Below are 13154 nucleotides of genomic sequence, written 5' to 3'. Positions count from 1 at the left end.
GGGCCACAGCAGGACAAAGCAGGCTGGAAGCTTGGCTTCCTCCATCGCTGGGGCAACCAAGCCTCCTGCTTGCTCCAGCTTCGTGGCTGCCTGCCGGCCGACATATTGGTTGGGTTAATTTGCATATAGTCACTCTAGTATCCAGTGGAGTGGTCCAGACTTAAAAACAATAGGCCACCAATCCAACAGGAAAAAACTCAGGAAATATAACCCCATGAGCCCATCTCAGGAAAAAACCTCCCGGATGACAAAATCCAAACGATGGCGGTGCCATCAGAATAAAGAGCACAGCCCGGAGCAGTGGGTGCAGACCTGGTGGTGGGCGTGGAAGCTGGTTAGAGACGGAGTATCCTAGACAACTGTGCACATGTGCGTCACGGAGCAAACTGCAATGTCAAAACCCAAGCCCTCAGCGTAGCTAATGGAAACCAGAAGAGGGCAGGCGGCGTGGCACAGCCCTGCCTCATTTTCCGAGTCAGTGAGTCAATTCAAATCCCTCATGAACAGAAACAGAGTTTTAAAAGATGGACAACTCTGACCTCAATGTTTCTTTCATAATTTGTTAAACTGGTGAGATATTTTCAGAAAAATCTCTTCTAATAAATTTTAATTTTAATAATTCCCCATTTCCAATTTGATTTTACTTCTGTTCAATTAATACAAATTTAAATGCCATAATTGTATTTACAAAATAAACATTAAAAAGAAGCCTAAATTCTGCATGGCTGGCATCTTCTTCACAAAAGAAAATAATACATTTGCTCATACTGGAGGAGCAAACCTTAGGAACCTCTGCCCTTATAATGCCCGTGTGGTCTAGAATCTTCTGTCCCGGACGAACTAAGGAGCGACACGCCCTGGAGAAAGCGCTCAAAGCCCTTCCTTCCGGAAAGATGAGGACCTGGGTGCAGGCTCTGAAAGCCCACTTGCCGAGACTTCAAAGGGACCCCGGGCTGCAGCCGCCACCAGCTGCTTTGAAGCTGCCATCCAGAAATTTCTCTGTGAAAAGTAACTTTACAGCTTTGCTTTACAAACTTGTGATGGGCAATTTCAATGTTTAGTGTTTAAAATGTTAAGTTAAAGCCCTTTCAACAGAAAGCCCGCTGCAAGGAGCCCAGGTCAGAAATGTCCTGGAGGGAGTGGACGATGGGACTGCACACAAGTTGGACGCCTGGTGGAAAGCCAGGGAGGGGTCAGAGAGGGGACCAAGGAGGGGCCCGGGGAGGGGGCCAGGGAGGGAGCCGGGGCTGGCCACTGACTGCAATGCAGCAGGGTTCGCTGGCCAGTGGATCCATGCCTCTCATGCCTGACCTGCCTCGTTCTGCTGGGCCAGAGAAAGAGCCAACCTGGGCAACCATAAAGCTGTTTGTGATAACAGTGATAATAACTATAATACCACCAGCAGCAGCCACCAATTACCAAGCTAACCTCTCCACACCTTATCCCATGGCAGCTGTTCACCACCCCAGTGGTGTTCTTTCTTACAGGCCCAGGACACCTAAGTACAGGCCCAGGACACCTAAGTACAGGCCCAGGGCTCCTAAGTACAGGCTCAGGGCACCTAAGTACAGCCCCAGGTCACAGGGCTAGCAACAGCAGAGCCGGTTTGGATGAATAACTGTCCGACTCCAAACCCAGGCTCGTTGCCACCTGCCCACATTTATTCCTTTCCTGGCACCCGCCCGTTGGAAGCAAGCGGTCTCTGAGCAGGAGGGAAGTCAGGGCCCAGGGACTGTCCAGGACTTGCATGGAACTGATGAAACCTGCTGGTAACAGCTTTGGACAAAGCTGCCTGAGGCCATTAAACGTGTTAAATGTGGGTTGTTAGTAGATGAAGCATTAACCCTCTAACTACCCTCAGAAAGGGGACAGTGAGGTGTAAGTAAGTTCAGGGCCTGGGTCCTGGGCCCACTCCAGCTGCTCTGTGCCCCCAGCAAGTCTCTGAGCTCAAGCCCCACCTCTACTGTGGGGATGGGCCCTGAGAAGCTGACACGGTTGCTGAAGGGACACAACGAGATGACAGCCGTGAATCAGTGTTTCAGGACTGCTCTCACAGAGGTCTGGTTTCCACAGCAAGTTTAAAAGTGAGATGACAGCGTTTCTTCTCTGTTTCTCAGATCCTATGGACTCTGCCCACAAGAAGATCAAGTGTTTAGAGCATGAAGCGCAGCGGGTACTTTGTCCCAAGAGGAAGCAGCAGTCCCCAGGGAGCTGTCACTGGCCTGCAGCCAATACCCCTCCTCCCTGCCAACCCCCAGCGATGTCTCTCATTTAGTTGGAAGATTTATAAACGTGGGATCTGAGTGCCTTTAGCCCGGCATGCACTGTTAGTTGCAATAATCCCCACTAGCTCCTATTGCCTTATATGAGCCATTTTACTCATGAATATTAACCTGCCTGGCCCAGAAAGGATTTTCACCCTGCACTGAGGGGGTATAGACTAACTTGTTCTCCTTTTCATTCATTCATTATTCAACAAATGTTTATTGCTGAATGTATTTTTCCCCATTAGCAGGTCCGACTGCTAAATACTCAGACAGAGTAAGGAACCAGACAGATAGAGTCCTTGTTCTCATGGAATTTATAATCTGGCAACAGACAGCCGTTCTGGAAGAAATTACAAGTAGAATGAGCATCAAGAACCTAACCGAGGGCTTACCAGCCCATGCCTCATGCCCATTGGCTCCTAGATCACAAATTTCCCAGAATAAAGTGACGTGAGCCCTACCTTTTTCATTTACAGCTAACTTTATTTATGAAGGACCTTGGAGCAGTCTCTTCCATCCCATCTCTATGAAGAAAAAGCATCCTGGTCTTAGGCAGTGGCGTGATGTAAGAGCAAGGACATGGACTCAGCACACTGAGCGGCCTGACAGTTACTTGGCTGTGAGGCCCCGAGTGCCTCACCTCCCTGTCCAGAGCTGGGATTGGCTATAGAAAATGGAATGGGGATGGTGAGATAGAGGCCAAACAATAAAGAATGCTGCTGGCAGACTAGAAATTCTGAGGAATTCCCGAAAGACAGAGACAGAGATCACAGGGCATTCATTGGGGCTACTTTTAAGGCTGCTGGCTCCCGGCTGCATCAAGTACAGAGGTGCTCACCCACCGACTGAAGCCTAGAGTGTGGGTACTGAGCCAGAAGGCAGGACAATGCCCCCCACAGGAGATCACCATCCCAAAGGCAGACTAGGAGCTCTCAGACCTGGGCGGGAAGACAAGGTGCACAGCTTCCAACAGCATGTTATGCCCCGACTCCACAATCACCAGGGGTGGGTTACACCCAACAGAATGAGCGGAGGACGTGGGATTCTCAAGAATGAGCACACATCTGGGAAAAATCAACACCCTGACTGATAGCCACCAAATGAGTAAAAGAACAAATACCCAAAGAAAGAGAGTTAATAGTATAGAGGAAGACTTTACAGCACAGGACATTCATATCCCTGGAGAGATTTAAGAGGACCTTTCATCCATGAAAAAGAAACCACTAGAGATCTTAAAAGCTCAATCAAAATCAAGCCAAACAATTTTATAAAAACACAGTACAAAAAAAACAAAAAGGAAGTTTGAAAGAAAAATTAAGTCACTTGCAAAGACAGATCTGGACCAACATTTGTCCACCAGATGCTCCAGAGGACAGAACAGAAACAATGGAAGACAGTAATGATCTACATATATAAAAGCCTAAGTGACCGTTAGCAACCGAATGACTGGAACAAGCGAACAACTGGCCGGTAGCTATGACGCACACTGATCCAGACCTTGCTGCTGGGGCTCTCACAGCCTCGAATCTGGTTCACCTGCACCCCAGACCCACACTGGAGGGAGGAGGGAGCCGATTCCTCGCAGAATCAGCCGTTGGTTAGCTTGCTGCTGAGGCCAACCTCCCTCGGTCCCTCCCCCTGGCAGGCCAGCCCTCCCAATCGGCCCAGATCGCCGGCCAGGCCAAGGGACCCACCCATGCATGAATTCGTAATAATATTAGTCATAATATTATTATTATTATTTTCCAGGGCTAAAAAAAGACACAAGCCTTCATATTGAAACGGTCCATCTACTATTTTAAATGGGACAAAGATAATGACACTGATATATTCATATGAATAAAAGGCACTATCTACTAGAAATTTTAAATATATGACAGATTTTAAATATATAAAGCAAAAACAAAGAAGTATAAGGGAAAATTGACAAGTTCACAGAAATCAACTGGAATAAACAGAGAAAAATTAAGTAGGATCTATTGCAGTGGTTTGCTAATGAGCATGAGAACTTCCCAGAAGTCTTATGAGAAATGCAGAATCTGAGCATTCCAGATCCAAATCCGTGTCTTTGAGAGGGGTATGAGAATTCACATTTTTAATAAGCAGCCCAGGTGACTCTGATATGGGTAGTCTGGGACCATACATACTTTAAGACTCACCAGGGTAAATAATTCAATGAATCGCCTGGCTTAATAGATAGATTGAGAGCTTTATACCAAAAAGAGAATTATTATTCTCTTAAAATACCATGGAGCATTTATAAAAATGATCTGGTAGACCACAAACAGAACCTCAGAAATGTCCAAAAAACATTCTCTGAAACCAAACAAGCCATTCCCTGATCATATGTAGTAAAACTAGAAATTAACACAAAATAAAACAAAAATAGATAAAAAACTATTTACTTAGAACATTTGTTAAAAAAAAAAAAAAAAAAAAAACTCTTCTAAATAAATAGAGAAAAAAACCTAAAATCACAAATTAGAAACAAATATCAATGAAAACACTATATAAATAGCAAATTTGTGGGATAAAACAAAGCAGTGTTCAGAGGAAAATTTATAGTCTTAACACTGATATATTAGAAAACAAGACTGAATATAAATAAATTAAACATTTAACTTAAGAAGCCAGGGTGTGTAGTGGGAGTGGGATAGAACCAAAGCAATAAATTAAACCAAAAAGTTTACAGAAAGAATCAAGATAAAAGAAGAAATGAGCTGAAATAGAAAATAAGAAATGAATAAATGACAAAATAAAATTTAAAAAAAGTAGCCCAGCCTGAGTGGCCCAGTGGTTGAGCATCAACGTACGAACCAGGAGGTCAGTGTTTGATTCCCGGTCAGGGCACATGCCCGGGTTGTGGGCTTGATCCTCAGTATGGGGCGTGCAGGAGGCAGCCAATTGATGATTCTCTCTCATCACTGATGTTTCTATCTCTCTCCCTCTCCCTTCCTCTCTCTGAAACCAATAAAAACATGTTAAAAACAAAATAAACAAAGTATATGTACTCAGTCAAAAGCTGGGCACAGTTTGACTGGATAGGTGGAGAGAGCTTTTCATATTCTATTCAGTTTACTTCTGAATTGTTTGACTCTTTCCTAATGCGAAAGCACTCATGTATTAGATGTTATACAAAATTATGAAAAATGATGTAAAAGTACCTAAGATATTCCATATAGCCAATAAATGCAAGAAATAAAAGACATTATTTATCCCAGTACTGAGTCACAGGTCATTCTTTATTTTTATTAGGATTAAAAAAGATGCTGTAGTAAGTCAGATACCACCCGAGAGCTTCACTTACAGAAGCGCTCTATTGGGTGAAAGGATCACCACATCTCTCCCTCCGGACCTGCCTTTCATGGGCATTTAGTGCTTGTTCAGCATCGTTCCACATGAATCATTCATGCACATCACTGAATTATTCCTGTGCTGTCTGCCTCTCCTGCCCAGAGCACTCCTAATGCCATCAGCCAGGCTGTCCTTCAATCCGAGGTGTCCAACTGGGCATCTCTGGGTGCATTCAGGGCACCACGCCCTTGACGGCTCTGGGTACAGAGGGGCTCATAACGTGCCACTGGGAAGGAGAAGGACCCCCTCCTCTTGTCGGGAACCAACAAGGCTTTCATTGAACCAGAAGTTTCAAGCTGATGGTCTGAAAGCCAAATCTGGCCATTTTCTATCTTTGGTCCACAGAAAATTGTGAATTTTTTACCAACATTAAATTTAAAAAAAAGGCAGAGAAATTGAACACAAAGAAACCCAGATACCTGGCTCCTCTTAAAACCAGAACGCCTCGTACCACGGTGCCCGTCTCCCCACGATGAGTCAGCTGAGTCCCTCCGGCGTGCCCGGCACTCGATGCCAGGGCTGTACTTGTCATCCCGCCGGCCTTGGTCGTGTCACTGAAAATATCCATCGTAACTGGCACCATGTGCCAGTGATCCCAATATTCCAGGACCCAAACTCCATTTCTCAAACTGATTCTTCTACCCCAAGCAACAAAAAAATTATTTGTCAGGTTATGTTTCCTGATTCACAGTTTGGAAAATACTGTCACTGTAATTATAACTCAGCGATGTGATGACTGAACTCAGCTTGTGTGGGCTGCCCAGGGTGCCGAATCAACATCGACACCACACCTCACTCATTGATTCACTCAATTATTCAATCCGCTTGCTTAACAAAGATTTATTTGCACACTAACTCTATGCCAAGCACTTTTCCAAGGACCAGAGACAGAGCAGGCAAAGAGACAGCACACATCTCTGCCAATATGAAGCTTAGATCTAGGGTAGAGAGAGGCTATTTCAAACCCCACATATGCAACTTATTAATGAGCTACCGGAGTCCTTGGATGAGTGGGGACTGAATATTCTACTCCTATGGATTTTGTAATCAGAAATAGGGTTGCCTATAAACTCAACCTAGGATTTACAATTTCAGAGCTGACAAGCACAGGAAATACCTAATCCGCCCCTTTTTGTCAAAGGGGAGGCAATGGGACCTCTGAGAGTGACTCAGAGTTTACGGAAAAGCTCCAGGCTTGCGAGACTTAGGCACCTGTTCATTTTACTCCCTAAAACAGGAGTGACAAGCTCCAACATCTCCAGAAGACGTAAACCAGCAATGCGAGTCTCAGAGTCACCCACAGAGAATGGTAAGGAACAGAGCAAACAGGAGGGAGCATGCTCAGAGTAAGTTTTTGATTCAAAATAAACAGCAACAATCATGACCACAGCACAACACCAGGCCAGCCAACGATACACATTGTGAGCTGAAGCCTGGTCCTTGCGGGCACGGGTCTGGGCCCTCCCCATCTGGTCACACACTCTTCCATTCATCATTATGTTTCTATCCTTATCTCGAATTTGAGCATAATTTTTTCTAGTCATAACTAGTAAGAATCCTCTCCTACAGGCCCGTTTTCTCCGGATTATTTTTTTCTCAAGTTGAAATATATTTTTAAGGTGACCAAAGTGAAAAAAAATATGAAGGGTTCATATTCATTTCCTTGATTTAATAATGTCTTCATATAATAACACAAAATTAATTTTCTATTTATCTAAAATTAACATCTTTAAATAGTCAAAACCTAAATAAAATAATTTTCCTTGAAAATATTTTTAAAAGATATTAAGACTTCCTTGCTTTCTTAAAAGAGTATGTTGCATATAATTTAGTCTTTTCTTGACACTAATAGTCAATATCTGGAGAGAAATTGATCTGTACCACAGGAGATGCTGTCTAGAGCTATTACGTTTTTGTATCTTTCATTTTCTATTCTTTTAAGTGCCATCTCCCACCCAAGTTTCCAGAGTGCAGGATATGAATCTAAAAGACAAGGGCAGAACCTCTCCCATTCCCTCCTGGCTTTTGTAAACCTCAGTGGATTTTTGCTGTTTTATTTTGTTTTTTTACTTTATTTTTACCTTGATTGTATGGTGTAGATGAGATTTTAACTTTGAATTTTTAAATCTCTTTTCTAGTCCCAAATCCAAGCCACAACATCCAAATTATCTCCAAAACTGCTTCCATTTGAACTGGACTCGACTCATCAGGCCTCTGGTTCAGAATCACCGGGAGTTCTTTGGTTAAAAAGTACAAATTCTGGTAGCTTAAACATTAGACCTAAAATATGCCTTTTAAACCAATGCCCTTAGGATTCCTGTGCATCTGAAGCATTGAGGTCCACAGCCCTATCTTCTCCTTGAACTGCTGCAAATATTGCTACAAATTATCGTCACGTGGGGTGCTTCACGCAAGGTACAATGCCTGAGCCACAGCCGGGCTGAGAACCAGGACCTCTGGTGGTAGGACCTGGGCATCTGGGCTTGTTTCATTTATTTTTTACGTTAGTACTTTTTATTTTGAGCTGGCTGTGTATTTCACGCATCATTTGTAAGAACAATACACGCAGATCTCATGTACGCTGCAGCCAGTTTCCCCCGTGGTAACACCCGCGTGACCACAGCACAATAGCACAATCAGGAAACCGGCACGCATACCACCCCACTCAGCTTTTCTAAACGAGCTCTCCTTTCTGACTTTCCTCTGTGTCTTCCTTTGCTGATGCTTAGCTCCAATGAAGCTTTAAAAGAAGTTTTTATTTTGAAAAAATTTAAAATAGGCAATTGATCAGAATAGTATAATATCCAAACCCCTTCACCTACAGTCACCAAATGTTAGCATCTGGTCCCATTTCTCCCTTTCTCCCTTCTCCCTTTCCTCCTCCTCAATAGGTAAACCTGTTCTTTACTCTGGCCCACTTATGCACGAGTGTAGACAGCATGGCCGCTCACGCCTGCGCGCTCCGGCATGTGTCTTCTGAGAACAAGAGCCTTCGCTATATAACCACAATAGAATTATCGAATATGGGAGACTGGACATCACTATGATATTATTTACAACATAATGCAGCTAATTTTCAATTTCTCTGAATTTCCCAAAACTGTCCTTAAATTTATAGCAATTCTCCTCCCAGGACCCTACATAGCGTAACTGCGACATCTCTGTACCCTCCTTTCATCCAGAACAGCCTTCCTGTCTCTCCTGCAACTGATATAGTGGAAGACTCCAGGCCAGTTTTCTGTGGATTGTCCCTCAATCTGGGCTTATCTGGTTGTTTCCTCATTGAATTTCATTTTTGAAAAACATTTTCATCAACATTCCCAGCAATGAGGGCACAGGGGAGGGACCTGGCAGAGGAGAGGTCTTCTCGATCGTTGTTTAACACAGTTAAGCATAACTGATGGATGGCCCCCTCTGAACACCTTGCTCCCAGGCAGAACATCAATACTATTTACCACAGATCGTGCCCCTGTGGAGAGCTGGGCATTTTCAGAAGCGAAACCAGGTCAATGCCTTTCCCAGCCTGTAATCCCGTGGAACAGGAGTCCTGGGCTCTGGGTTTCCAGTCTGGGCTTCTCTGAGGCCTGGGCGAGCAACATCATTTCTCTACTCCTCAGTTCCCTCAACTATAAAATAGAATGAAAATACCTAGCACTTAACTCACAGGGTGACGCAGTGATGGATGGTACACACTCAACACAGTGCTCGGCACTTAGTAAGTGCTCATTTAATGTGAGCCTTTACTGTCATTATTTATTTATTTATTTATTTATTTATTTATTTAGGTTAACCCTCACCTGAGGATATTTTTCCCATTGATTTTTTTTTTTTTTTAGAGAGAGTGAAAGGGAGGAAGGGAAGTGGGGAGGGGGAAGAGACAGAGAGAGACAGAGAGAAAGAGAAAGAGAAACATTGATGTGAGACACACACATAAATTGGCTGCCTCCCACACGTGCCCAGGCCAGGGGCTGGGGATTGAACCTGGAACCCAGGTGAGTGCCCTTGACAGGGAATGGATCCCATGACCTTTTGGTCCTTAGGCCAATGCTCTAACCACTGAGCATACTGGCCAGGGTGCTTTTTTTTTTAAATAACATCATTATTTCTCTTAGAAATATTTTTTCTGATATATCTCCTCAGACACGGACAACAAAAGAGGCTACACCATTTGTAGAAGCGGGATTGAGAGGCTGGATGAAAAAGTTACGAAGTATAAATTGGTAGTTACAAAACAGCCACAGGGATGTAACCTGCAGCATAGGGAACACAGTCAATAAAGTTGCAATAACTATGTGTGGTGCCAAGTGGGTGCTGGAAATACCGGGGGGACACTTTGCAGAGTATATGGCTGTCTAACCACTATGCTGTACACCTGAAACTAATGCAAAATGATATTGAATATAAGCTGTAATTGAAAAAGAAAGTTTTTAAAAATAAATCTATACTTTATATGAAAAGCAAAAAAAATAAATAAATAAAAATGCCATTAAGCCAAATCTCTCGTGTATTATTTTAAATCTTCTGGTATGTTGGCCAGAGTTTTTTTGTTAGAGCCAAATCCTGTTGCTATCTGTAGTTTTCCCAAGTATAAAAAAGGATCTCTCGTGGAGCCCACCCTCTGGCCCAGCTGCTGGGCTACGGAAAAGACCCTGGCCCTTCATGGTTAGGATGCAGGAAAGCCGTCTTACCATTACATCCTTGATAGTTAAGAGGATCCTTGCTCTGTCCGTACTGCTTGGAAGGTTGGAATGTCCATGAGCGTTCTGAAGGGAGAAGAAGTTAACATCACAGGGTGTGGTGCCGGTCGGAGGTTTGGAATCCTAGGGACAAGCAGAGAGAACTGGGTATGGTAACAGCAATTTGTGTCCCTAAAGACATGCGGGGCCTTCATTCTCTCTATTGGCCTCCATGCCTCCATCTCTCTCCTCACTAAGCCGTTCTCTGCTCTCACTCCCTCAGCTGATCTGATCAAACTCACCCCTGCTCTACCAACACCACTAGGGAACAAGCCATTGGGACCAGGATTCAAACTCGGGCCGCCAACTTCCCAAAACGGTGCCCTGAGCTGCGTGGGGACCAGCACAGAAAGACAGCCACACGCGTTGAGTAAAAACGGAGGGATTATCAAATAGTATGAAAGGTATAATCCTATGTATGTAAAAACAACAATAAAAAGCAAGGGGAAAAAGGGCACTCCCTCAAAGGTTAATTACATGGTAATCGGAAACAGAAGTACCCAAACAATAGAACTGCCCTAAAAATGCTCCCTCGTGTTTTCAAGGCTCACCATTGAAATTAATGCGACTGAAGGGACTGCCCGGGAGCCCTGCTGGGGACAAGGCGGATGCGCTGCTTCACTGGGGACGCTTGGTCAACAACTGCCTAAGTCCACCCACTGCCAACTGGTGGGTAAGCCGCCATGGGCCACGCAGTCTACGTCAGGGGCCGTGGCAGACCTGCTGGTGGCACATGGGTTGTAACGGGCCTTTAAGTTGTCTATATGTATCAGTAAGTAATGACTTTAAAACACTAAATTGCAACTGTGGACAAATATCCAATTCACCCCACTCCAGGATCGAGGATCCAGAGGATCCGCACAAGGAAAAACTCAGAGCAGGATTCCAGAAGATGCATGCCTTCCTGTGGCCTGTCCTGCTCTCAGGGCCTGAGAACTAATTTGGGGAACTGCACTCACTCAGTGGGAATGGGCCAGAGCCCGCACATTCCAGAAACAGCCTCCTCTTGGACAGAATGACATGTGCAGTTTTTAGTCTGCATGGCTGCACAGTAATGACCTCTGGGCAGTGAGATTATGAAAGAACTTTTATTTTCTTTAAACATTGAATTTTTTATATTGATTATGCATTATCAGGGAAAAGATATCTCAATAATAGAAATATATATATACATTTAGCTCCATTCCTGTTACTTAAATGAAGCCAACATCATTTAAATGGAGCCTTATCATCCACTGCAACATGACTAAGACCTGCGGCTTTGGTGGAACTCGCTAGAGCAGTGGTTCTCAACCTTCTAGCCCTTTAAGTACAGTTCCTCATGTTGTGACCCAACCATAAAATTATTTTCATTGCTACTTCATAGCTGTAATGCTGCTACTGTTATGAATCGTGATGTAAATATCTGATATACAGGATGGTCTTAGGTGACCCCTGTGAAAGGATCGTTCAACCGCCACAGGGGTCGCGACCCACAGGTTGAGAACCGCTGCTCTAGAGAGAGGGCCCTCTCCTCGCAGGAGTTGCTAAACTGCAAACAGAACTCCCCCCACCCCCGACTCAGAGTAGAACCCCTCGTCCTCACTCACCGCAGCTCCCAAAGTCCTATGTGGTCTGAGCCTTGGCTATCTCTCAGTCCTCACCTCACCTCCACCCCACCCCTCGGTCACTGAGCTCCTGCCACACTGGCCCCTGGCTCAGAGCCGCCACACCTGCTGCTCTGTGCCCGGAGCGCTCTTCTCCAAATGGCTCACTCCCTGGCTTCCACGAGGCCTCTGCTCACGTGTGACCTCACCAAGGCGAAGCCCCCGCCCAGCACATCAAGTGGCAGCCCTGCCAGCTTTCCCCAGATAAGCGCCATCACGTCAGCTCCTGGCATGTGATATACTTGCTGCTTGTTTTACCCTCGGTGCCAGGCCCTGTGGTGAGGACTGTGCACATGGGAACACAGACCCATCTAAAGGGGATTGGTGCTCCTCAGCCCAGTCATTGTTGGTGCGTAAGAACATGGCTCCCAAATCTTCTAATTTTTCAAGAGAAGCCCCAGCTTCAGACTGTGACATGGAATTTCCTGATTCCTAATTGTCAGCTAGTAATTCACACCTTGGAAAGCACCAGGCAAGTCAACGCGGTGGCGGCCAACAGGGCGTGTCTGCAGCACGCTGGCTGTGAACGCAGAGCCGCCAGAAACTGAAGTTCACTGGAAGGTGAGCGGCCGGTGTGTCTCAGCAGCGAGGGCAGGTGAAAAGCACACGCAGACGTGCGTTTCCTTTGCGGCCGTTTCGGGCGGCACTGCGCACAGGGTGAGGTGGCCGAGTCATCCGGCCACACGCTTTTTTTTTTCTTTCCCTGTTCAGACTGCAGCTCTTACGGCTTCTGCCTTTGCCGAAAACCGGCGCTGCCATTTTACTCTGACTTAGCAGGAGAGTCACTCCTGACTGTGAGGCCAGGGAGTGCCCCTCACGGGGGAGGAAAGGAAAGAAAGACGCAATCAAGCACTCAGAGCGCAGAAAATTCAGGGCCGGCGGAGCAGGGCACTGCCGATTCCGAGCACGCGCACACGGGAATGCTAATGGGCTTAATCGCTTGTGAGGGACAGGCTGCCGTGTTTCAGGGAGCTTGGGAGCTTGCAAAGGAAGGAATACATGTTCTTGTAACAGGAGGTACCAACTGATCAAAGGAGAAGAGAGAACTACCATGCCTCTTGCTCGAAGGGCATGTACGCATTCTGTGACACGTGCTGGGGCTGGGCTGGGGCTGGGGCTGGGGCTGGGGCTGGGGCTGTAACAGACGAACT

General features: G+C 45.5%; 1 protein-coding gene across 2 annotated transcripts in view; it reads right to left on the bottom strand.

The window, feature by feature from the left end:
- KIAA0556 (KIAA0556 ortholog) overlaps positions 1–13154 on the bottom strand; it is a 203480-nt gene that overhangs the window by 97298 nt on the left and 93028 nt on the right. For both annotated transcript variants that reach the window (XM_015559503.1, XM_006756852.2), the window contains exon 7: positions 10310–10441. In XM_015559503.1, the coding sequence (XP_015414989.1) occupies positions 10310–10441 (132 nt within the window). The remainder of the gene's footprint in view (positions 1–10309; positions 10442–13154) is intronic.

Source organism: Myotis davidii, unplaced genomic scaffold (genome assembly GCF_000327345.1).
Source record: "Myotis davidii unplaced genomic scaffold, ASM32734v1 scaffold934, whole genome shotgun sequence".
In the NCBI taxonomy this organism is placed as follows: domain Eukaryota; kingdom Metazoa; phylum Chordata; class Mammalia; order Chiroptera; family Vespertilionidae; genus Myotis; species Myotis davidii.
Note: the sequence above shows the minus strand (reverse complement) of the source record. Positions and strands in the feature narration are given on the sequence as shown.